Source organism: Rattus rattus, chromosome 8 (assembly GCF_011064425.1).
Source record: "Rattus rattus isolate New Zealand chromosome 8, Rrattus_CSIRO_v1, whole genome shotgun sequence".
Taxonomy (NCBI): domain Eukaryota; kingdom Metazoa; phylum Chordata; class Mammalia; order Rodentia; family Muridae; genus Rattus; species Rattus rattus.
The window spans coordinates 39,585,775-39,610,389 of NC_046161.1; the positions used below are offsets into that span (position 1 = coordinate 39,585,775).

The 24,615-nt window shown below is 44.7% G+C and overlaps 1 protein-coding gene and 1 non-coding gene across 2 annotated transcripts; one reads left to right on the forward strand and one right to left on the reverse strand.

The window, feature by feature from the left end:
* The first annotated feature begins 288 nt into the window (after positions 1 to 288).
* Positions 289 to 20,879, forward strand: Mpzl3 (myelin protein zero like 3). Its single transcript, XM_032909810.1, has 6 exons — positions 289 to 685; positions 7,296 to 7,462; positions 11,851 to 12,061; positions 13,650 to 13,815; positions 16,448 to 16,511; positions 20,487 to 20,879. Exons 1-6 carry the CDS (start codon positions 610 to 612, stop codon positions 20,511 to 20,513), a joined length of 711 nt encoding a protein of 236 aa, XP_032765701.1. The 5' UTR covers positions 289 to 609; the 3' UTR covers positions 20,514 to 20,879.
* On the reverse strand, positions 15,591 to 15,722 carry LOC116908365. Its single transcript, XR_004388915.1, has one exon. It is a non-coding gene; the product is annotated as a small nucleolar RNA SNORA41 (small nucleolar RNA).
* Positions 20,880 to 24,615: the final 3,736 nt, after the last annotated feature.

Below are 24,615 nucleotides of genomic sequence, written 5' to 3' on the forward strand. Positions count from 1 at the left end.
ACAAGTACCACGATAATGATATCCTTACTTTTACAACGCATAGATACAGAAACCAAATTTCCCCTTCACCTCGAATGCACGCTGCAATGATTTCATCACCACTGTCCCTGCAGTAATTTAATAAGCATACAATTCTGGATGATGTAATGGCTACATTAAAAGGAACACAAATGACGAGGCTTGCACGTATTTACCACTGGACACAATAAAAATATATTTATTCTGATCCTGTATGGTCCCCTAAGTTTCCCTGAACATAAAATGTCGAGAAGCCATCGTGAGGGTTCAACCTGGATACTCTAGAGATAACTTCGGGATTACAGTCGGAGGATCAAGTCTGGCTCCCCAGAATTCCATAATAATAAAACTTTTTCCAAAGTCTGTAGCCAATTTGAAGCAGAATAGCGCAATCAGGTCCTTCTGGAGAGTCAAAGAATCGCTGATCAGGGAACCTCGTACGATCCCAGTAATGATCCATGTCCCAGATTAAGGTTGGATCCCGGATGGCTATTTCAAAGGTGACTCCCGCAATGACGTCACTTCCGGCACCACCTGCGTGGTCCCGGGGAGCCGTAAAGAGGGTGTGTAAGTGTCGGAAGAGCTGTCGGGATGCAGCAAGCAAGAGGAGCAGTAGGAGGCCGTGGCTGCGCTCTCTTTCCACTGCTGAGCATCCTAGTCGTCCAGGGTGAGTGCGCCAGCTGGCTGGGCTCCACTTCCGGCCGGGGGAGGGGGAGGTCAGGAAAGATGGTCGCTTTTCCGGTTCCGGGTTGGGGGCTCTCAGGAAACCCCCCGCTCGGCTTCTGCGAAGGACGGAAGGAAGGGAAGGTGGGGTTGTGGGATGGTTTTCTTTCCCGGCTAGCACCTCCCACTGCGGAGAGTTGGTTCCCCTCGTCTCTCGACCACCTTGTGTGACTTGACACTACCTTGATGATGCTACGGGGAAAACCACAGCGAGCTCAGTCTGCGGACGCTCACTGTTCTTGTGAGATTTTCAGTCCTCCAGGGTTCTGTATTGCTGTGACAACCTGGTGGGAAATGGGCAGTTCTGGATGTTCCAGTTATTTTGAAAGACACAATCAGGGCTTGAAAAAAAAAATGAAAAGGAAAAAGAAAGAAAGAAGGAAAAAAAAAAGAGGAAAACCATGACTTGGAGATTTTTATTTCAGGGGCTTTGAAATAAAACATTTTAGACAAGGGTTATAGTGTGATTTTCTTATAGCAGGCATATTGTTGAAGAAAAGGCACCTTTGCACTTTATAAACATTCTAAAGTATCAGAAAAGTCACCACCATTCTTTTGAACTGTTTGTCAGAAAGGTGTTCACATAATGACACTATTGTAAGGTTTGGATAATTTTACTTTCATGTTATTCCAATTTCTAAATTTCCATCCAAACTAATAGCTTTATTTTGAAGTGCAAATATCGTCTGATATACACACATGATTTGTGTGTGTGCGTGTATCTTCCTAAGAAATAGAATACTAGTATAGCTAGTATTAGAATGCATTGTTGTAACATTTCCCTGAAAATAATGGACATTTCTGAAAGGGGTCTTTAATATTGAGTAACTATGAGCACATTAGGTCGCTGAGTCTCATCAGATAACGTGAAGTTTTTATTTATCTGGTGACTAATTTGCATGTTGCCAGCACACTCCCTGATCCTTCCCAGCTACCTATGTCATCATAAATGTCCAGTTTTCTCTCTGAGTTCTCTTTACAACACAGCCAGGCCTACTACTGACAGTTCACTTCATATAAACGCATCTTTTTTTTTTCTTTTGTACAGCAGGGTTGTGTGGTAGGGAGATGTCCAAATATTGCCCCACTCAGTCCTCCAGGTTTGCTTGAAGAGATTTTTATTTTGCCTTTAAAACAAACGAACCAACCAGGGTCTGGAGAGCTGGCTCAGTCACTCGTTGCTCTTCTATAGATTCTGGTTTGAGTCCCAGAATTCACACTTGGCTTACTATGATTTGTTGCTCCAGTCCCAGGGAACCCAAGGTCCTCTTTGGCCTTCAGGGACACCAGACATGAAAGCAAAACACCCAGACACATAAAATAAAAAAAATAAAGGTATGTAGTTCACATGCTTATTCATTCATTAAATATACAGTTCAGTAATTTTTAGTATGCAAGGTTGTGCGGTCATCATTACAAACACTTTTGGAACATTTTTATCAGCCAAAAGAGAAATCCCATATTCATTCTGACCTTCCTGCAGGCCTTGGAAACCACCAATCTGCCCCTTTAAGCCTTTGTCTAGTCTGGGCACCTTATACAAAGTGAGCCAGGCACGCCCCTTCGTGAGTAGCTCTTTTCACTTGGCGTGGGGCAGTGCTCCTTTTGGCTGTTTGTCTCCTTTGAATTGTAGGTGATAGATTTTGCTCTCCCACTAGTGTTTATTTGCCATCCGGCTTCAGAAACTGAAAGCCCTTACATTGTTACCGTGTTTGAATTGGCCTTAAGTTTTAAGTCTGATTCTGCTGATTTCAGTTGGCTAAGTATTCAGAAACAATAGGCTGGGGCCTGGGGATGTAGCTCAGGGAGGAACGGTGCATGCCTGTAATCCTAGCACTGAGGATGTGGAGGAAGGAGGAGCAGAAGTTCAGGGTTATCCTCAGCTACATAGTGAATATGAACCAAACCTGAGAAACAGGAGACCCTGCCTGAAAAACCAAGAGAAGGAGGAAAGGGAGGAGGGGAAGCAGTAACGATGAAGAGCCCAGTATTACAATTCTCATGTCGTGTCAGTATATGCGTTTAAGATGGGGAGATTTGCATTTGGGAAAATGGGTTGTCTAAAGTTAGGGACTTTGATTTTGTAGTGTTTGATTTCTTTCAGCTCTAAAGTTATTTCTATTAGAATGTGATTTTTGTTCTTCATTAAATGGTTTTGTTAATTTTCATGATCGTTTTATGGTTGGCTGTTTTTACTTGGTCAGAATAAATATTAAGCCAGAGCATGGGGACTCTATCACTTGAAATGCTGAGGCAGGAGGATGGAGTGTTGGAGGCGGTACTAGCCTTGGCTACATAGCATGATCCTGTCTCAAGAAACAAAATAAAATAAGACAAAAATTAAATGTGTGAAAGGATGTTGTGCTAAAATGGGGGAAATTTTAAATGGATGTAACATAGGATTAGAGAGATTTTTAAGAAGGGATTTGAGAGAAAGAAATATGGAGAGGGAAGAGAAGAGGAGGGGAAAGATAGGAAGAGAGAGACAGAGAGGGAGGGAGAAGAGAGAGGAAGGGAGGGAGGGAAAGGAGAGAGAGCCTGGGGGAGAGCCTCTGGAGAGCTGGCTGGAGGAACTACAGAGGTTCTGATTTCTAACTCTAGCCTAGATCTTGTCTTAGCTCTAAAGCAGGTTTTGGCAGCCCTTTGCAGTAATGGGATGAGCAGAAACGTTCAGGGTGTGCGAGCGCCTGTTCTCTGCTGCATCCTCTCAGTTTCTTCCAGGTGTGCAAAAACAGCCATAAACAAACCAGTGTGGCAGCGCTCTAATACAATTCCATGTACATAAAGGTTGAAGTGTTTTAGCAATTTCCTTCGGGATCACAGGAGAGACCGATTGATTTAGACAATCTGGGTTACCTGCAGAGCAGTAGCCCAGAGCAGGGTGATAGCTAATTATTATGAGTTTGCTTCTTTCTCATGAAAGCCGTTTGCTTCCACTTGAGTCATGGGTTGTAGGTTGCTGACCCCTGACATGCCGTTCTCCCTTAGGTATCGAAGACACGTAAACCTCCCCAGAGCCAGACTCATGCCTGGTTTCCCCTCTTTCAGTGAGTGGCTTTTCTAAGTAGAAACTCAGAGTCATTCTTGACACCTTCTTCCCTCAAGCATTAATTTCTCGTGGGAACTGCCTGTGCATTTGTGTGATTTTTTTTTCCTCCATCAGTATACCACCCCACTCTAGAAGGGATTATTCAGAATTGATTTTTTTCCTGAATGGGTCCAGACAGAAGCATCTAGGGAGGCACTGAAAATTCCATAAGGAAGGTGATAGGGGGTGAAAGCGGGAGCAGTGCAAGTGTTCTTACACTAGTAACCATGGTGACCCTCCCAGTTTCTCTCTGCCAGGTTCCCTCCCTCTGGAGTTCTGTCCTGATGGTGCTCGCATTTATTTCATGGAGGAAATGCCATTTATAAATCAGGTGTGGTCATGGCACATGGGTTTAGGTAGGACTGTATTGTGGGAACTTCAGAGGAAGAGCTGAGAACTTCAGGGAGTTTGGGGAAGCCATCACAAAGTGGGCTGGTGTGTGAGCGGTGGTGAAGGTGTTTGAATGTTGGGGTGGAGTGGGGAGGAACTCCAGTAGAATGGCTGGAATGAGGAGACCTTTCCAGACCAAGACATATTCTAAGAAAAGCATTAGAGGCGTGAAAGGACACAGGATCTTTGGAAAATGATTGGACAGTCCAGGCGCGGTGCAAGGGGTACGATGTAGTTGGCAGGTATTCAAGAAAGACTGATCCTGTTTAGATTTTAATCCACAACGGGGAAGTAGTTCAGGTTTTTTTAGTATGCATATTGTTCACTTTAATAATAATAGTTAATGTTTGTTAAAAGGTTTCTATCTTAAGAACTCTACTAAGCATTCCATGTGTGTTTATTTGTTTGTTTGTTTATGTATTGTGGTGCCAGGGAGAGAACACAGGGCCCTTCACATTCCACCTCTGAGCTGTATCCTGGCTTGTACCTGTTGAAAGTGTAGTGGATGCTCGCGGTGATCTTAGGAGGGCTATTCTTTCCATTCTCCAAATACAGCAACTGAAGCCTGAGGAGGTTAGGGAACCCAGCCCTTATCAGAAGTCAGACTTGCTAGAGCTTGGTGCTGTTCTGGCTAGGTTCAAATCTACTCCTTTAAGCTCTATGTTGTATTTATGTTTTAGGCTAAAGCCATAGGATGAGGGCATGTATAGTCTGTAGGTTCATTCTACCATTCAGGTTTTAAACCCCACTCTCTAGAACTAAATAGGATTTTTCTTCTTGTTGATGGGTCAGGAGTTAGAGCCTGAGAATGGAGGCTCTTCTGACAGAGAAATGAGCATTTACAGGCACATATATGAAGGGACAAATTCAGCATGGCAGTCAGAAAGGGTGCTGTGTGAGGAACCAGATGGCCGTCATTTTTGAGATGGGCTGGATTCTTATTAAAGGCCTTATTAGTGAGCCCTGTCTTGGTCTCCTCCTTTCAGGAGGAATGTGACCAGACTAGATTGTCCAGAGAGAAGTGAGAGAATGATTCAGAGCTGCCAGAAGTACAGGCACTGGGACAATGACTCAGAAACGCCAGCGGTAGGAAAGGTCACAAGCCTGTAGGAGAAACAGGAGGCGATCTCAGCAGGCGTGGGGCGTTGCTGGAGGTAGGTGGACTTTCTGGGTGTTGTGTGTTTTAACTCATTTAATCCTCAAGTGACTTGGAGGTAAGCTCCATTTCTGCCAGGATGCGCAAACTGAAGGAGTAGGTAATTTGCTGAGCTGCTCAGAGCTAGCCACTGGGCTGGGGTTTGAACCTGGAGCGTCTGACTTGTGCTCAGTCCTTACACTGTCCTGCCTGTGACAGAAGGACCACTGGAAAGAATTTCTCTTTTCTGAAATCATACTGTGATCTTTGCCCTTGGCTACCAGAAGAACCTTGGCTTAGTGAGTCAGAAAAGGAAGCAGGGAAAACAAAGGATAATGTTTTAAATTCCTAAAACATGGCTCTCCAGTGTGAGTGTGGGTGTATATTTTTATTCACCAATTCCCCAACATCACAAAGGATCTGTTGGAACAAAGTGCCAGGTTTGTCTGTCTGTCTGTCTGTTTCCCTTTCCTTCTCCCTTGCTCCTTCCCTTCCTCCCTCCCTCCCTCTCTCCCTCCCTCCCTTTCTTTCTTGTGGAGATGGAATGTTAAAGTTGTAATGAATGGTTTTGGAAAGACCACACTCTATAGGCTTTTAAAATGATATCTTACTTTTCTACTGTAGAACACAGTATATATATATATATATATATATATATATATATATATATATATATTCTCCATAATTTACTTTTTTTAAATGTTAAGTATAGAACCTAGGGGCCTTCCAAGTTAAGGCAGGTGCTCTGCCATTGAACTACACCTCCCGCCAGCCCTCCATAATTTACTTTTTTTTTTTTTTGGGAGCTGGGGACCAACCAGGGCCTTGCGCTTGCTAGGCAAGCGCTACCACTGAGCTAAATCCCCAACCCCATAATTTACTTTTTAATAGATGTGTGATTCATTAACCAGATTTAGGTGAGGAAGCATAACTGGGTGTGGTGTACATACCTGTAATCTCAGGACTTAGAAGGCTGAGTCAGGAGGACTGTGAATTTAGGCCAGTCGGGGTGATATAGCAAGGCCCTGTCTCAAGAAGGAGGAGGAAGAGGAGAGAAAGGAGAAGAGGATGAGGAGGAAGAGGAGGAGGAAGAGGAGGAGGAGGAGGAGGAGGAGGAGGAGGAGGAGGAGGAAGGAGAGGGTTAGAGAAAAGGATCAACAGTTTGGAGCACTTGCTGTTCTTCCAAAGGACCAGAGTTCAGTTCCCAGTACCCACATCTCACGATTCACGAGCACTTGTAACTAGCCCCAGGAGATAATGCCTTTTGCTTCCATGGGCACCAGCACTCATGAGGATGTACCCATGTGAGGATAGATGCACCTACACATGGTTAAAAAATATTAAAAATAAATTATTTTTTAAAAAGAGAAGGAGGAAGAAGAAGAAGAAGAAGAAGAGGATGAGTAGAAAAGACTAGATAAAACCTTTTTGGACAGTTTTAAAAATAATTTCCCGTTTGTATCTTCTATCCTCATTTTGCTACTGGCTGAGACGCTACTGGCTTCACGCTGGGACCATACTGTGTTTGGTTGAGTCTCTTAGACTTCATAAAAGCTGCTGTATTCCTGGACATGTGTGGTGGGGGAGGACAGGATGGGAGGGTGGGTATTGTTGCCTTTTAGTTATTATGGTCAACCCTTACTTGTTTGTATTTAATTTAACTACAAACCTGTGATTGGGAAAATGCTAGTGTGGTCAGGTTTTTAACTTTTGCCCAACTATTTGGTGTGATTTAAGGCTATAAAGCGTTAAAAAAAAATGTTATTCAGGATTATTAGATCTTAGTTCCTTCTTCCTTGTGGATTTGGCTGGAAATACATTGATGACTCTGGCCCTTTGGGGAGATCACTAAAAATGATGCAAAGCACCTCTCATGTTCACTCCCATTTGCGTAATCCAAGAAGTGAACGCATTGTGCGTGTTTCGGCTTGCTCCCAATAGGTGTGCGTATCGTCCTCTCCTTGGAGATTAGTGCAGATGCTCATGTCCGAGGATATGTGGGAGAGAAGATCAAGTTGAAATGCACCTTCAAGTCCTCTTCAGATGTCACTGACAAGCTGACCATAGACTGGACATACCGCCCTCCCAGCAGCAGTCGCACAGAATCTGTAAGTACGGACTTTCCAGAAAGTTCCTTTGAGTGCCTGGCATGGTGACACACGCCTGTAACTTCAGCATTGGTGAGGTAGGAAGACCGGGAAATCAAGGCCATCCCTCAGCAACATAGCAGGTTTGAAGCCAGCTTGATCTACATTTAAAGAAAGAACGGGAATAATGGCACCTGCTGTGCAAGTCTGATGACCTGAGTTCGAGTCCCGAGACCCATGGAGGAAGTCAAAAGCTGTCTTCTGACTTCCACATGTACTCCATAGCACTAGTAGTCCTACACACTCACCCCCACATCCAGAAACACACTCGCAGGCACATGCTCACACAGGTGCATACACACACACATACACATTCACACACTCACACACTCACACACACGGGTGTGCACACACATGCCTGAACTACAGTTAAACTTAGAAAAAAAAATAAAAGAAACTTTTAGAGTGAGCCACACTTAGGCCTCATATTTGTTTAATTACACAGAGCCTTTCATTCTGACATGTAAGACTCTTGTGCATTACCTTCCAGGAAAAAAATGGTCAGAAACCAAGAGGAAATGTGGTTTAGTTTTTGTTGCCCTGTTGTTTCCTTCTGTGTAGTGTTACAGCTTTGTTTTAGATCTGATGTACTAGAAAGGGCATCTCCAAGACGTGGGCTGGAGAAATTCCCCACTCACATTACAGACATCCTTTCTCTGAGAGCTGCTCCAATCCTGCTGTTTCAGTGGTTATATCTGTCTGAGAATCCACACTGTAGATTTATCTTGGCGCTTCCTCTGGCCGTGTAAACACCTGCACTGATTTATATTGCTGCCTTTGAAGGAAGTGGTGACACCTTGTACTAGTGACCGATGTCATTGGTGACAGATGGCCTTGCAGTATTAGAAGCAATATACTTTAATCACACATAATAAAACATTTATAGCTCAAGTTTCGCTATGGGTGTTTAATTAGAGATTACGGTGCTGTAAAAATCCCTTTCTCTTTACAGTTCCATCAGTTGCATTGGTCTAGGATGGATGCTGTTTAAGAATGCATTTGAATTGGGGCTGAAGAAATGGTTCAGCAATTAAGAGCACTGTCCATTCTTCCACAGAACCTGGGTTCAATTCTCAGCACCCGTGCACACACACACACACACACACACACACACACACACACACACACACACACACGCTGGCTCACAATATCCTATAACTCCAGTCCCAAGGAGAGCTCAGACACCCTGTTCTGACCTCTGTGAGTATGTCATGCACTACATGGACATACATTACTGGCAAAACACTCATACATATAAAATAAAATAATCTTTAAAAACTGTTAAAAAAGAATGTGTCATAGACATATATAAATTGAACCTTTTTCTTCCTTCCTTTCTTCCTTTCTTTCTTTTTTTCTTTCTTCTTTCTTTCTTCTTCTCTTCTTCTTCTTCTCTTCTTCTTCTTCTTCTTCTTCTTCTTCTTCTTCTTCCTCCTCCTCCTCCCCCTCCTCCTCCTCTTCCTCCTTCTCCTCCTCCTCCTCTTCCTCCTCCTCCTTCTCCTCCTCTTCCTCTTCTTCCTCCTCCTCTCTCTCTCTCTCTCTCTCTCTCTCTCTCTCTCTCTCTCTCTTTACTTGTATGTGCATGCCACTTTGAGTGCATGGATACGAGAGGACATCTTGCAGAATTTTGCAGTCCTCTTCACCCACCACACAGATCCTGGGGATGAACTGAGGACATCAGGCTTAGTGGCAAGGTGCCATAGCTCACTGGGCCATGTCACTGTCCCTAGACTGGATTTTAGAAAGTGCTCTTTATTCTGTCTTCCCTCTTTGCTTTGAGTTATGCCCTCGGAGCAGTTACCGAGTGCCTGGTGTGGTGCGGGGTGGGTAACCATAGCAAAGGAAACAGGACTGCAGTCAAGGTTCCTGCTGCTTTAGATTTAAAGTAGTTCACTGTCTTCTGAGTCGTCAGGAAGCTATGGTGACCTTATTTGGCTTTGCTTCCTTGTCCAAAAGTAGGGCAGAGTGAGCAGTAGGAGCTTCCTGGGTCAGACACCTTATATGTAGGCAGCACTTCTAGAGTGCGGCTCTGTGAGGCCGGGTGGGGGTGGGGGGCTGCAAGCTCATCTGAATTAGAATCAGGGGCACCGAAGAGTCTTGTAACTCCAGGGTGCAGTGATGTGGTTTGTCCTGCTTGTCAAGGAGTGAGAATTGAGGCTCACTAATTGAACGTGTGTGTAATCCATGAGTTACATCAACCCGGAAGGTTGGTGGGGGAATTTTTAAGCTTTTTATCTTGATGGTCAAGGAGAGGCCTTGTCTTTTCAGACACAAGGTCTTCCTCTGTGCCTCAGTCTGTTCTTGAGCTTGGTGTATGATCCAGGCTGGGCTCACATTCACAGCACTCCCCCTGCCTCAGCCTCCGAAGTACCCGGGAGTTGAGGCACTCAGCATGGTTCTGGTTCGCTAGGCCGCCTCTCTCTTCCCCTTTGGAGCATTTGTTACATTTACATCAGTCCTTGCTGTCTTACCAAATGTAATCCCCACGAGGACGGAGGCCATGGCTGTGTCCTGGCCCCTGTGTCCTGTTCTGTCACACGCCCGGAACATGGGATGCGTGCTAGGTATGTAGCCTTGATGAAATTAGCCAGTGAGTGACACAGCACCTTCTCTGAGGAGTAGCTCTTAAAAATTGGGCAATTTGGTGGTTGGCGATGCCTGGTTCCCTAAGCAGGAAGGAACAAAGTAAACAAAGAAAGAGGAAAGCCTCCTGTCTTACATAAGAATCGTGTTGTCATCCGTGCCTGTCCCACCTTCAGTGTAAATATGTGCTTTTGGGACCGAGTGTCCAGTCACCAACTCCAAAGCAGTATCGTCTCAATACAGCAGATATCCACTGCATGCTTATCAGACATTTGATGTGAGCCTTGTGTTAAATGTCACCGGAGATAACTTGAGAGGGGTCGGATTGTGTTACATCTGCCCAGTGATTTGGAAAAAAAAATCTCCCTTTTGTCACTTGCTCACCGTGTGCCTTTGAGTAACCTGTTTCATGTTTTTATTTGGGTCCTGTTTCTCTCCCTATACTTTCAGAATAATTACAGCTGCCTCACACGGCTTGGTGGCAGTGTAAGGGCCAAGCGGATGAACATGTAAAGTCATTTGCAAACTGTGATAAACAGACATTGGGTGTAACCTTAGGGCTCTGTTTCTCCTTTTTGGCACTGTTAACTGTTAACCTGTGAGGCTGTCTAATGCATCGTGGGAAGTTTAGTGGGTGCCATACATCAATGGATGTACAGAAAACTCAGTGTCTCTGATGATAAAGGAAATGCCCCGCAATGAGATATCACCTCACAGACTACCAGAGAAGCTATTATAAAACACACAAATTATGGGGCTGGAGAGATGGCAATGTGGTTAAGAGTATACACTGTTCTTACAGAGGACCAGAGTTTAGTTCCCAACACCTCATTGGGTGGCTCACAGTGGCCTATAGCTCCAGCTCCAGGGGATCTGATGCCCTCTCTGTCCTCTGTGGACACCTACACTCATGTGTGCATACCCATACACACATAATACAACATAATCAAAATAAAATCTTAAAAGGACAGATTATATTAAGTATGGGCACAGGTTGGGGAAAAGGGAAATTCACTAATGTAAATAATGCATCTATGTCAGCAAATGACACGGCAGTTCCTCAAGGCCAAACATCACAGGGAAAGGTAGCTTAGTGATAGAACTCAGTGTACACGAGGCCTGGAGCTCAGCTGTCAGCATCATGCAGGGAAGTCACGTTGTGCTCCACAGAGACACAATTAGAAATAATAAAGTTAAAACTTGTCAGGAAAAGAGAATCTGCCCATATTGCAAAATGTTTTGTGGAGAGTAAAGTTGCCCCTGCCTGAGAGTTAGGAAGAATTTAGAAGAAAGTTATTCTCTATATGTCTGTCTGACTCTGTGTGTGTGTGTGTGTGTGTGTGTGTGTGTGTGTGTGTGTGTGTGTGTGTGTAGATGCCCTCAGAGGCCAGAAGTGTGGAATCTCCTGGAGCCGAAGCTGCAGGTGATTGTGAACTGCCTGATGTGGGTGCTGGGAACTGACCTGAGGTCCTCTGGAAGGGCAGTGCTCTCAGCTACTGAGCCATCTCTCTAGCCACAGAAAAGATTTAAGGGCTGAGATCACAGATTTGCCTGTCAATTCTTTCTTGGATCAGTTTTATTAACCAGTCTTTCTAAGGTAGAGATGAGAAAAGTATTAAAATCAAACAACAACGATGAGACTACTAGGGGAAAAGAAGCCCTTTTACGCAGTTCTTCTTTTTTTTTTTTTAACATCGATCTACTCAGCTGTTCGTGTCATTGTGTTTCCCAAGTTAACCTTGTCTCTCATGATGTTGCTTTCTCAGATCTTCCATTATCAGTCCTTCCAGTACCCGACTACAGCAGGCACTTTCCGAGACCGGATCTCCTGGGCCGGAAATGTCTACAAAGGGGACGCGTCCATCAGCATCAGCAACCCCACTCTAAAGGACAATGGGACGTTCAGCTGTGCTGTAAAGAACCCTCCAGACGTGTACCACAACATCCCCCTAACCGAGCTCACCGTCACCGAGAGGGGTAAGTGGCTTAGCACCAGTCTCCTCCCATGCTGCAACTCTTCTGGTCCTTTCCGGAACTTAATCGTTGACTTGGAGGATCACTGTGTCAAAGTCGTCTTCGTGTGCCTGTTGAGATTAATTGTTAAAACATTTAAAACTTTTAATTTGTATGTGTGCTGCATGCAACGACATGTGTGTAGGAAGGTCAGGAGATAGCTTGTAGGAGCCAGTGGGAACAGCCTTGAGCTTTCTCACCAGGATATACTTTTGGAAAACTTAATATTCTCTCTCAATGTCGTCACAGCTTCTGCATTGCCTTTTCCAATGGTCTTCAAGTGGCCAAATGTCTTGTGGAATGCTGGACAATCCCTCATGTTAACGAAGGGTGATGATGTGTGGTGTTGAAGTCATTTAGGTGACCCGTTAAGTTGATGCCATACGTTATATGATTGTCCTGAGCATGGAGTTCCCCCACAGATGGGCAGTACTACATTTCTTTTACTTACAAAGAGGAAACAGTTTCCTTCTCCTGTGGAGCAGAAGTCATGAATGGGCTGGAGAGATGGCTCAGCGGTTAAGAGCACTGGCTGTTCTTCCAGAGGTTCTGAGTTCAAATCCTAGAAGTCATGAATGGCTTTTCTCGGCGTATCTCACTGGTGACTATTAAATGACTATTTAGGTTTGAAACTGGATATGAACCAAAGACACAGAAATACATTATGAGTTGTTGTAATTACCCTTCCGTTTCTTGGGGCTTCCCTCGCTCCTCTACTTCCTCTTGCTTGCCTTCTCTGCCCCCTCTCCTGTCTTCTCTGCCTTCTCTCCTGTCTTCCCGCCTCTCCCTTCCTCCTCACTCTTTTCTTTGTCATAGTGGTCATCTGCTTTGACAATGACCTATATCACATTTACATAGTCAAGCTGCGGGCAGGAATAGATTTTGTTTTTCTAGAAGGCAGCTTAGTAATAGAAGTTATAGTTCTTAAAATTATGTTCCCTTTGATCCTACAATTCCACTTCAAAGTTTTATCTTAAGAAGACAGAGCTAAACACCAGGATGGCCATCCTAATGTTAACCTGTAGAGTCAAAGTTGAATGTTCGAAGTTAGAGAATTGACTTGCAAATCGATTCAGTATAGTAGAGTACTATGTACTGTATTTGGAAGGCTATTTATTTATTTATTTATTCATTGGTCAGAGCCTCACTACGAAGCTCTGACTGTCCTAGAACTTACTTTGTAGATTCCTAGGCTGGCCTTCGACAGATGGAGATCCGCCTGCCTCTGCCTCCTAGCGCTGGGGTTAACAGTGTGCACCTGGTAGGAGAGCTTTTAAAACCAGCACCTTTTTAATCACAAACAGATTTATCATGTGTTAATCTAAAATTGTGTGAATAATAGGACTCCTGCTTTTACAGACACACATCCTGCTCCCACATGTGCTTTCAGACTCTTGGAAGAAGAACGGATTGGTAGCCATATGTTACTTGTAGGCAATGGAATTATGTGTGCATGTTTGTGCCTCATATTTTATATTCTTGATGATGCATTCGTTCCTTCTGTGATTAGAAATGCCTGAAGCCGCGGTCTCCCCCCTTGTATTTTCTACAGGTTTCGGCACCATGCTGTCCTCTGTGGCCCTTCTCTCCATCCTGGTCTTTGTCCCCTCGGCAGTGGTGGTCATTCTGCTGCTGGTGCGAATGGGGAGGAAGGCAACAGGGGTGACTAAGAGGAGCAGGTCTAGCTATAAGAAGTCTTCCATTGAAGTTTCCGATGAGTAAGTCCCACCGGCGTCCCCAGCAGCAAGCCTGGTCCTCTTCACAGCCATGCTCTGGTGCAGCACCGCATCCCATATCCACACACATCTTCTCCCCTGCCGAAGTTTGGTCCACCACTGCGATTTCCTTCCAAATGCAGTCGCTCCATGAGGGGTGTCAGAGGAAGACTATAGTGACATTTGTGGGCCTTGTCACAGAAGGCAGGATGAATAGGGCGCTTAGGCTACACATGGCTTCTTCCAATGGCTTCACACCGTGCGGTACTGGGGCTCTGCATGTATTTTTGAGCACACGTCTTGTTCTCTCAAAACTAAAATGACACTCCAAGTCCTATTTTTCTCTTTCACTTTTTTTTTTTTCTGGCACTGAGCTAATGTCTCCTAACAGAATATTCGTAAGCAATGAAGGAAGCTTTGAGAGTAGCCTGAAGGGCAAAGGAAATTTAAATGAGCGTGTGCTGTTCTTGGTCAGCAGATGCTCTGAAAGGGCTAAATAAATGTGGTTATTGTCTTAGTCAGTGTTGTACTGCTGGAAGGGACACTATGACCAAGGAATGTTAATAAGAGAATTATTTAATTAGGGGCTTACAGTTTCAGAGGCTTAGCCCACTGTCATTGTGGTTGGGAGCATGTCGGTAGGCATGAGGTAGTTGAGAGCCACATCCCAATCTTTAGGGAAGGGGGAGTAGCATGGGCTTTTGAAACTTTGAAGCCCACCGCACTGACATACTGTCTCCATGGGGCCACATCTCCTAATCCTTCTAGTCAAAGGTTATTCCCTGGTAGCAAAGCATTCAAACACCTGAGCCTATGGAGGCCATTCTCATCCAGACCACCGAAAGTTACCAAAAGCATTCATCCACCACCATTGGGCCAATGAGCAGGCACAATCCAATAGTTTCCCAGGAAGAGATTTACTTTTGTATGTTTGTTTGTTTGTTTCTTTTTTTTTTCTTTTTTTCGGAGCTGGGGACCGAACCCAGGGCCTTGCGTTTGCTAGGCAAGCGCTCTACCACTGAGCTAAATCCCCAACCCCTGTTTGTTTGTTTCTTGAGATGGGGTTTCTTCTCCACTTAGTCTGGGCTGTCCTGGAACTCGCTCTCTAGACCAGGCTGGCTTTGAACTCAGAGACCTGCCTGCCTTTTCCTCCCAAGCGATTAAAGGCGTGCACCATCACTTCTCATATGAGATTTACTTTTTTAAAAAAAATACGTATTTATTATGTATACAGTGTTCTGACTATATGTATGCCTCCAGGCCAGAAGAGGACACCAGACTACATTATAGATGGTTATGAGCCATCATGTGGTTGCTAGGAATTGAACTCAAGACCCCTGAGAAAACACCTGTGCTCTGAGCCATCTCTCCAGCCCAAGATTTACTTTTTAAAAGGAACAAAAACCTTTACTCAAGCTCTGTAGGCAAGCGGTGCACACCTTTAATCCCAGCATTGAGGAGGCGGAGGCAGGTGGATTGGTGTGAGTTCAAGACCAGCCTGACTTACATGATGAGCTCTAGGCCAGCCAGGGCTACATAGTGAGATCCTGTCTCAGCAAAACGAAACAGCCAAAATAGTTATGTGATGTTTCCCTTGTCTGTGAACGGGCCTTTAACCATTAGGTGAGGGAGTCTTATTTACTGGAGATAGACTTCCTATCCCAAGGCATCTGTAACACGCACGCAGCATGCACGCACGCACGCATAGAACCATTGGTGAAAACACCAATGTCTGTTTCTTTTGTTTCTTTTTCTTTTTCTCTTTTTCTCTTTTTCCCTTGTGTCTGTCACGCATATTCCTCTTTCTATGTGGCTAAGAAAGAGGCATTAAATTGTGTAACAGTTTCTTTCCCACAGAGGAATGCTACAACTGCTACTATAAAGACAGCTGCAGACCAGTAGCTGTGGAACCAATGTCTGTTTCTAAGGACAGTATATGAAACCTCTGAGGTCTGATCCCAAGTCACATTCCATCGTGTGCTCTCTCATTCTGTCCGTAGTCCAACTACAGTCAGCTTGTGTTTTATTCTCCTTGATATACTCTAGTCATTTATGTGTGCGCATGTATCTCTGTCTGTCTGTTCTCCTGCCCATCCATCTATTTGTCCATCCACTTTTCTCCCCGACTGCAATATTCCTAGAATCACCCCCTTCCCTCTCTTCTTGGTCTGGAAGCTTTCTTACCCACCAGGACTGAGTTGAAACGTTCCCTTCCTATCATACTCCTTGAGTCCTGAGCAGAGGACTGGTCCCTCCCTGTGCTTTGCTTCATGACAGTTCCACCCTAACCTTAGAACACTGTTGTATTGTATTACACATCAGTTCTTACAGCTCTCACCGCCTGGGGTTGGGAGCTCATCCACAGACCAGGTTCTGTTACCTCTCTTCCCACCCAGCATGGCCCCTACACCGTGGCTGCTGCTCAGTACTTGTCTGTGTGACGGTGACCAGCTGCTATTTATCTAGTCCTGGCTGGGTGCTCTGACATGTGTTTCAGGTCCATTTATTTATGACATGTTCCTAAGGGCTCTGTTTAAGGGTTGGCTGTAACACCAGATTCACGTGATTTCAATACCTGAGAACGGTCCCCCGTGGTGACAGTGACAGTTGAGTTTGCTTTGTGTTCTTCCCACAGCACTGACCAGGAGGACAGCAACGACTGTATGTCCAGGCTTTGTGTCCGCTGTGCGGAGTGTCTGGTAAGTGCCCTGTTTCTTCTGTTTGGTGTTTTTTATCTTTCTGCCTATTTGAAGGATCTTTTGCTCTCAAGAACAACAAACGTAGGCAAGTCAGCACAGGGAAGTATGAACCAGGCTAACGATTCTCAACCTGATTTTTTTTTTTTTTGAAAAAAAATTAAGATTTTTTTTTTAAATCTGAGTGCTTTGGCTGTGTGTATAACACATGTACACCTGGTGTCTGCATAACACCTGTACACCTGTGTCTGCAGAAGTCAGAAGAGGGCATTTGACTGCCTGCAACTGGAGTTACAGATGGTTGTGAGCCACCATACGGGAGCTTGGAACAAAACCCAGGACCTCTGTAAGAGCAGCAAGTACTCTTAACTGCTAAGCCTTCTCTCCAGTCCTCATTAAAAAGCAAAACGAAACAGTTATGCTACAGTGAGTGCATGGAGGCCAGGGGACGACCTGTGGGAGTTGGTTCTTTCCTTTTACCGTGTAGGTCCCAGGGATCAAACTTCCATCATCAGGATTGAGAGCAAGCTTCTTTACCCACTGAGCCACCTCACTGGTCCATGATTTTATTTTTTATCTCATGGGTATAGTTAGAATTCTTAAGTTAGGAAGGGGGCCATGTAAGCTGCTGACTGACAAAAAACAAACCAGAAGTTTCCAGACTCAGAACCCTGAATTTAACTTCTCTGATGAACCCTGGCTTTTTTTTTTTTAATAACTTATTTTTTTAATTTATTGTTTTGACTGCTTGTATGTCTGTGTGGGGGTGTCAGATCCCCTGGAACAGGAGTTATAGACCACACACAGTTGTGAGCTGCTATGTGGGTGCTGGGAATTGAACCCAGGTCCTCTGGAAGAATAGTAGTCAGTGCTCTTACCCTCTGAGCCACCTCTCTAGCCCCCCAAACCTTGGTGTTTTTAAGAAATTCCTAATGTAAGCCTTTTAGGTGACTTGATTGATGTCATTTATCATCCTATTGGAAGGTTCCCATGTTGGTTTAAATCTTTAGAGGCCGTGTCCCTCTTTGAGTACACGCAGTGACACAGGCTTGTGTGACTGTCCTAGGATCTCAGGAGGAGGGGAGACTCTGATGTGGTGCATCAAAATCAACTTGTAGCCTAATGTTGAGCACTCCCGGGCCCTCTCTGTACTCACCGCCACACCCGGCACTTCACTGAGTGTGGACTGTCACTCTCTGAGCTTTCTTCATTAATTTTACTTCTGTGAGCTTGAGTCTCCTTTGTGAGAGGAGAAAGAGTTGTTTATGAAGAAGGACCCAGTTCCAATCTCTGGGGTCTGAATACTTTGATAACAGTGTGGAAAGCAAGGAAGAAGGGCAAGAGTGGAATCTGCATGAGTCAGAAAATTAATAGAGCAGCCAAGAGTCAAAGAATTAATAGAATAGCTTGTAAGGCTTTGGTCACCTGGACTCTTGACAAATGAAATGGAATACAGTAGAGGGGGCTGATGGGTATTTTCAAAGTTCAGTCCAGCTTTTGTGTTGAGACTGGTAGAAGGGACCAGAGCAGACTCAGAGAGACCCATTAGTAGGCATTAGCAATAACTTAAGTTAGAGAAGTCTGTAGTAGAGATGGCAAGAAGTGGTTGTATTTTGTTTCCTAGCTTGAAAGTGAAGCCAGAGTAATTTACTGGCATTTGAGAGAGAGAGAGAGAGAGAGAGAGAGAGAGAGAGAGAGAGACAGAGACAGAGACAGAGACAGAGACAGAGACAGAGAAAGAGACAGACAGACACAGAGACAGACACAGAGACAGACAGAGAGAGAGACAGAGAGAGAGAGAGAGACAGAGACAGAGACAGAGACAGAGAGACAGAGAAAGCAAGAATTATTCTAGAAGTTTTGGGTAACCAGTAGACTAGAGCCAACATTTTCTAGAGCAAGATTTAAAGTGTTTTCATTGAAACTTAAGATTTTATTTTACGTGTATGAGTATTTTGCTTGCATGTATATCTATGCACCATGTATATACAATGCCATGGAGGTGAGAAGAGGAAATCAGATAACCTGGAGATTGAGGGACAGATGGTCATGAAGCACCATGTAAATGCTGGCAATCAAACCCAGGTCCTCTGGAAGGGCAAAGAATGCTCTTAACTACTGAGTTATCTCTCTAGCCCCAGAGCAAGATTTAAGAGTAAAATCAGGAGTTGAGTGTGAACATACGAAGTTTGAAATGTGCAGTGGGCAGTTATGTTTTCTGAAGAGAGGTTGAGTCTGCAGATTCAACATAGGAGCCATTAGGATATTCAGGAAATAGATGGATGCCTAGATGTGTAGGAGAGTTCAAAGGACTAAGCCTGGACTTCTCCAAGGCTTCTAGATTAGAGAGACAAAGAGGAATTAGCAAGAGGGTGAAAAGAGAAGTTGGAGGAGTTTATTATCTTGGGGGATGGGGAAGAAGTTCTTCAAGAGCTGTAAGTTCACTGTAGATGGTTTGGTGATGTGGAAGCTATTGGTGGCCTTGGCAGAAGTAGCTCCACGGGGTGAGTGAGGGTGAAAAGGACTGGGGAAGGGGCAAGAACCATCACAAAGATAAGCTGGAGGAAGTGAGTACTAACAGCTAGGAGGCAGAAGGAATGGGCAGCAGGTCGAGAGGAGCGCTTTCGCGTCAGAGTTACTTTCTGTGATGAGGAAAATGGGGCACCACATTTCCGTGTTATTGTGGATGAACCAATGGAGAAGGAAAAATTGATGTTGCAGGAGAGAGAGAAGGTAGGATTACCAAGTTCAAGCTGGAAGGCGTCACAGAACACAGTAGCTGTAAATAAAGGCATAAGAACAGTAGAGAAAAACTGGGCATGGTGGTGCTCACCCTTAGACCCAGCACTCAGGAGGCAGAGGCAGGCAGATCTCTGAGTTCAAGGCCAGACTGGTTTGCAGAGTGAAGTCCAGGACAACCAGGGTGACACAGAGAAACCCTGTCTCAAAACACAAACAAGCAAACAGAAAAACAAACAAACAAACAAACAAACAAACAAACAGGACAGTTGAGAGGCCAAACAGACAAGGCCATACACATGTATGTGAATCCAATGGTAGAGTCATGGATGTTCTTCACCATCTGCCTTCCCTCTTAATGGCAGGAGAAAGCAGGGCCGTGATCTAAAATGATGGGAAGTGGAGGGATCAGAGAACAGTGGAAAGCATTCAGGTATGAAACAGTTGTAGAATAATGGGAAAATCAGGGCCAGTGATAACAGTACTAGCTACCCAAGCTTGAGGAACTGTGTTTGGTCCCTGGAACACCAGTGAAGGGGATAATTCTTATTTTCTAATCTCCATATGTGTGGGTACACACAAGCACACATATATACTCTCTAAGACAGTCAGTCAGTCCGTCCGTCCTTCAGTAATAGTGTTTTTAAGACCAATAGAATTAAGACCCAGAACAATCTGATATACCAGATAGCACTAATGGCCCATTTGAGGTCACAAGTGATGAGGTATGAGTTTGAAGAGTGACAGTGAGAAGAACTGTCCTCGAAGGAATGTTATAGAGTGCTGTGCACAGTGCCGAGAAACTCACCTATTGTTCCATGCTCATCTGTGAGGTGTGTGTGTGTTTTTTTTTTTTTATCCCCATTTCAGGGATGCTGAAATGGTCGTAAAATAATGATTCAACGTCCTTTAGCTAGAAAGGTTGAACTGAGGTAAATGAGCTCCTAACCCCAGCCCTGCACGTGCTGCTGTAGGCAAGCATGTTTTCTTGTATGCTGAGGTTCTAAAATGCAGTCATCAAGGGAAAAAAAAAAAAGGACTTCAAAGCAGAAATCAACCTGGTAGACAGATTGTATTGAGGTCCTGTGAGGCCCCATGGAACATAGGTGTGTTATCAGGGATGTCCCTCGGTGGCTACCCCAAGCTCAGTTCCATTTAGAGACCCTATACACATGGTCTTTGTCTATATCTGACTGTGACATTGTAGAACACATACATCTGCTATTCTTTCCCTCACAGGATTCAGACTATGAAGAGGCGTACTGATGAAGTGTGGGCGATGCATGAAGTATTACCTAACGACAGGAAATATCTCATTCCCCTGGGCCAGGAGTGCCACTGGTGGGGACAGCAGTGACAGAAGATTCTGAAGGTCATCAGTGAAGACCTTAAGGACCATTTATTTATTGAAGAAACATTTATTTTGTATTTATAAACTGCTCAGAAACTCCCAGAAGGGACTCATGACTTCCCTTCTTAATACACTCTAACTGAACAAAGAAAGTCTTGGACAGAAACACCGTGCTTAGTTTACCTACGCTCTTGAATGTAGTTCGCGGTTTCTTCCAGTTGCCTGAAGGAGACCAAATGCCTGTCACTCTGCTGATGCCAAAATTGTACTTTTTAATGGTGTGGAACTTGTAGCTTCCTGATGATGTGCCAACGAGCAACGGGCCCATTTGGGAGGGAGAGCCTTTGTTTCTTCTCCACGGATATTCTCCCTCTGGTCAGCATTCAGTATGCACTACTTGGTTTAAGGGTCATCAGCTGTGTTTAGGTGACATGGAGTATTTGACCCTGATTTCTTTTAGGCTCAGTAGGTTTACAAGTTGTAGGCTTGCTGCCCCTGGGCCTGTTAAGTATTAAAGTATTGTCAATTGACAGTTAAGGAAACAGTTTTCAATGTAGCAGAGTCTTTCTCATTTGCCCTTCTAGCTACACTTTGGGCCAAAGAATCTTTGTTATTTTGTGTCCCTGCAGCTGACTAATTTGTGGTTTCCTTCTTGGTTTTTTAAGTCAGAGGCAAGAAATGCCTCTTAAGAAGGTTTTTAGTGGCAACTTAGGAAATATTTTTTATAGTCTTTTGCTTTGAGTCTTTTCACTTTCCTTGTGTTCTAGTTTAGAACTTTGTCTGGTTCTAACTTGCACCAGCAGTGATCATTGTATCTGCAAGCTGGCCCGCTCAGTACTGGAGATGAGGAAGTGAGGTTGTGCAGGACATCTCCCCTCTTCCCTCAGTGCCTTGTAACCCACACCTCTCCTCTCCTCTGGTGACTTATTTCTTAGTTTACTTTATACTGGGTTTTCTGTAAACCGCTAAGATGTGCCTGACTTATCGGAAGGACTGTCTTGTGTGCAAACAGCCCTCTCCAGAGAGAGTCACTAATGACCTCTCCCCCAGCCCTGGTTGGTTCAACATGGTGGTTTTCTTCATGGTTCTTCCCAAAGTAACTTGGGAGGCCGCCATATTACAGTGTTAAATACTACGTATCTTATAAAAGTGATTCTAGTTACCATGAAGATCTTACATTTGAAACTAGGATCATTAACTCTTGAAAGACTTGCTAATCTGCCTGCCGATTCGTGATGGCTACTTGGCTCTGATCCCCGGAAGAGGTAAAGGGGTGACTGGCATTTCGTATTTCTGGTGGTTAGATTCCAGGGTTCTTTGGGCTACTTGTTAAAGATGTCGTTGCCTGTGGCCAATCCATCGAGACCCTTTCTGATGGTTCAACAGAGGAAAGAAGACATTCAGGCACTAAAATAAATAATTTGGGTATTTGCAGATCTGAAGAGAGTGATCCATTTGGGAGGGGCCATGCCGTGGGCCTCACAGTTCTGACAGAGGCATTGCAAGAACTCATTTAAACCATCCTTCTATGAAAACGAGGGACCAGTTTGGGTGTCTTAAGATTTTCTTTCAAATGTATTGTGAGGTTTCGTCTAGCTCAGACGTCGGTGAGTTCGGCAGCCGATGGATGCTTGATGCATGCTTGCATGCATTGTTGTGTAGCCGGCTTTGAAACGCTTCTTTCTCTTGCGAATGGCAGAACAATCATGTCCTTCTTTGTAAGGGAGTAAGTCATTGATTTTATTTGCTCCATGGGTTTGTGGTCATATCCCAGGCTTAGGCTGCCCTCAGTTTCCTATGCCAAGGTGTGTGTTGTAGCTTTTTGATCCTAAGGGAAAAAAGGATCGTCTGTGGAGCCGCCCTTCTTTAAGAGTGAGCGTACGATAGAGGGTTTGTCTGACTTACTGTTTTAATATCTTCTAAGATGACATCCTCATACTTCTTTTTTCCTTTTTGCTGCTCTGTGGGCTCAAACCACCTGACATTATAGCATCATCTGGAAAGAGGATTTAAGTCTTTCATTATGGATATAATGAAACACCTTCTGGGTTTTATGCAGTGGGCTCTTAAAACTGTTACAAAATGTGAATTTATAAAGTACTTTGTTTTCCCTCTGTGACCTGTTACTTCAGGCCACTGGGCGACATCTTAGCGGTCTGCAGCTCCTGAGTCAGTTACTGGGACTTCAGAAGGAAAAGTTGCCCACCCTTCCCCCATCCTGCTTACGTGCATGCATACATGTGTGCATGTGTGTGTGCCTGCAGATGTATACTTGACAACAAAAGAAAGCCTGGAGGCCAGATCCTGACCCAGAATGTTCTATTGTGTTGCTGGGCTCCAGTTCTGAAGAAGGACTCTAAGACGATCCATGGAGTGGACCAAAGCTCTTATTTAATTGCACAGCTCAGAACTTTGCTGCCAGAAGCACCCACTCCGGTGTTGGCCTCCTCACTGCTGTCTTGAACTGACTTTTAAAATTAAGTTAAACTTTTTGTTTGCAGGAGAGTATGAGCTGTAATGTTACGTGCACAGACATTGTGACTCATGGAATCTTTACTCTGATGTAGTTAATAAACTTCTTTGCACCTTGTGGCTACCCTTTTGGTGTCTACATTAAAATGAGAAGTACCTTGGGAAAGGGAGGGGGGATGAGGGGGTGTGTTGTGGTTTTCAGCATTGAGAAAACTGTCTGAGCTGTACACCAGCAAGATCCTGCATAGATCCAGTGGCGCGCTGGAACCAGCTCACGTAGCAGAAGCCGATGATTGCGTTTCTAGAAATTTTGTGAACCAAGCAGCACACTGGTGGCATGAAATACACCACACTGGGAATATTTACACGAGGCCTGTGCAGCGTAGTCCTTGGGGGAAGAAAACATTCAACAGTTTTCAGGACAGGACAAATTTCAAAAGATGGGCATGACCCAGGGTCATGTGTATGTATAAGAACTCTTAATTTGAAGTTGTGACTAAAACAGGTATCTGGCAGTCAGAATGTCCTGAGTTGTTCCTCAAGATGGCCAAGCCACTCAAAGGGTTTGCTAGGAGAACAACTTGCTCCCTGTATGATGGCAACCTTCACAGTCTGAGGAAACCTATGCAGCAACACGGCGGGCTGGAGCACTGGGCGGGGAATCTCTGGAAGCAGCTAAAAGTGATTGATCAGCGAGGCTGCATCTGTATGGTAAGAGAAGAGAAACGTGAAGCTGCCCTGCCTGACACATAGCCCGGCACTTTTTATCCTTCTTAAATTAATTGGGCTTTATTTACATAACGCTGATTTCTCAGCATATGCTCTTGCCACTCAAGATCTTTCGTTGTTGTGTTTTTGTTTAGATAGGGGCTCACTGTGTAATCCAGGCTGGCTCCTTCTGCCTGAGCCTTCTGGGTGCTGAGATGTTGGGTGTACACAGCCAGACCTGGCCCATTTGAGATCTTGCTTGCAGAGTTTGTAATCCAGAAGGGGAGGTGAGATCTGCAGGGACCTGGGATGTGAGGCTCACTTCAGTGAGTTGCAAGTCTTTCCTTCTAGAATGAAAAATATACACACTGTGAGTGGGACAGCTGTGACAGCCCCTCTATGGCGCCAGGACATTGTCAGAGAGGAGGCAGAATATAAAAGCCAGAAGATAGGAGTGCCTTGCTTCTGGGTATGACATGACCATGGTAATCATGTCCACACAGCAGCTGCACTTACCTGCAGAAGACCTATATATGCGCGCACACAGACACACACACACACACACACACACACACACACACACACCTCACAGGCATACAGGCACACTCAAGCTCACACACACACACACACATACCACACATACACATAGGCACACACTCATACCACATACACAGGTGCACACATACAAACACACACACATACACAGGCACACAGACAGGCACAGATGTACACATGCACACAAGCATCACCCCCACGTACACACATCATGCATACATGCACGTACATACACACACCACACAGGCATGCACATGTACACATACATGCATGCATATACAC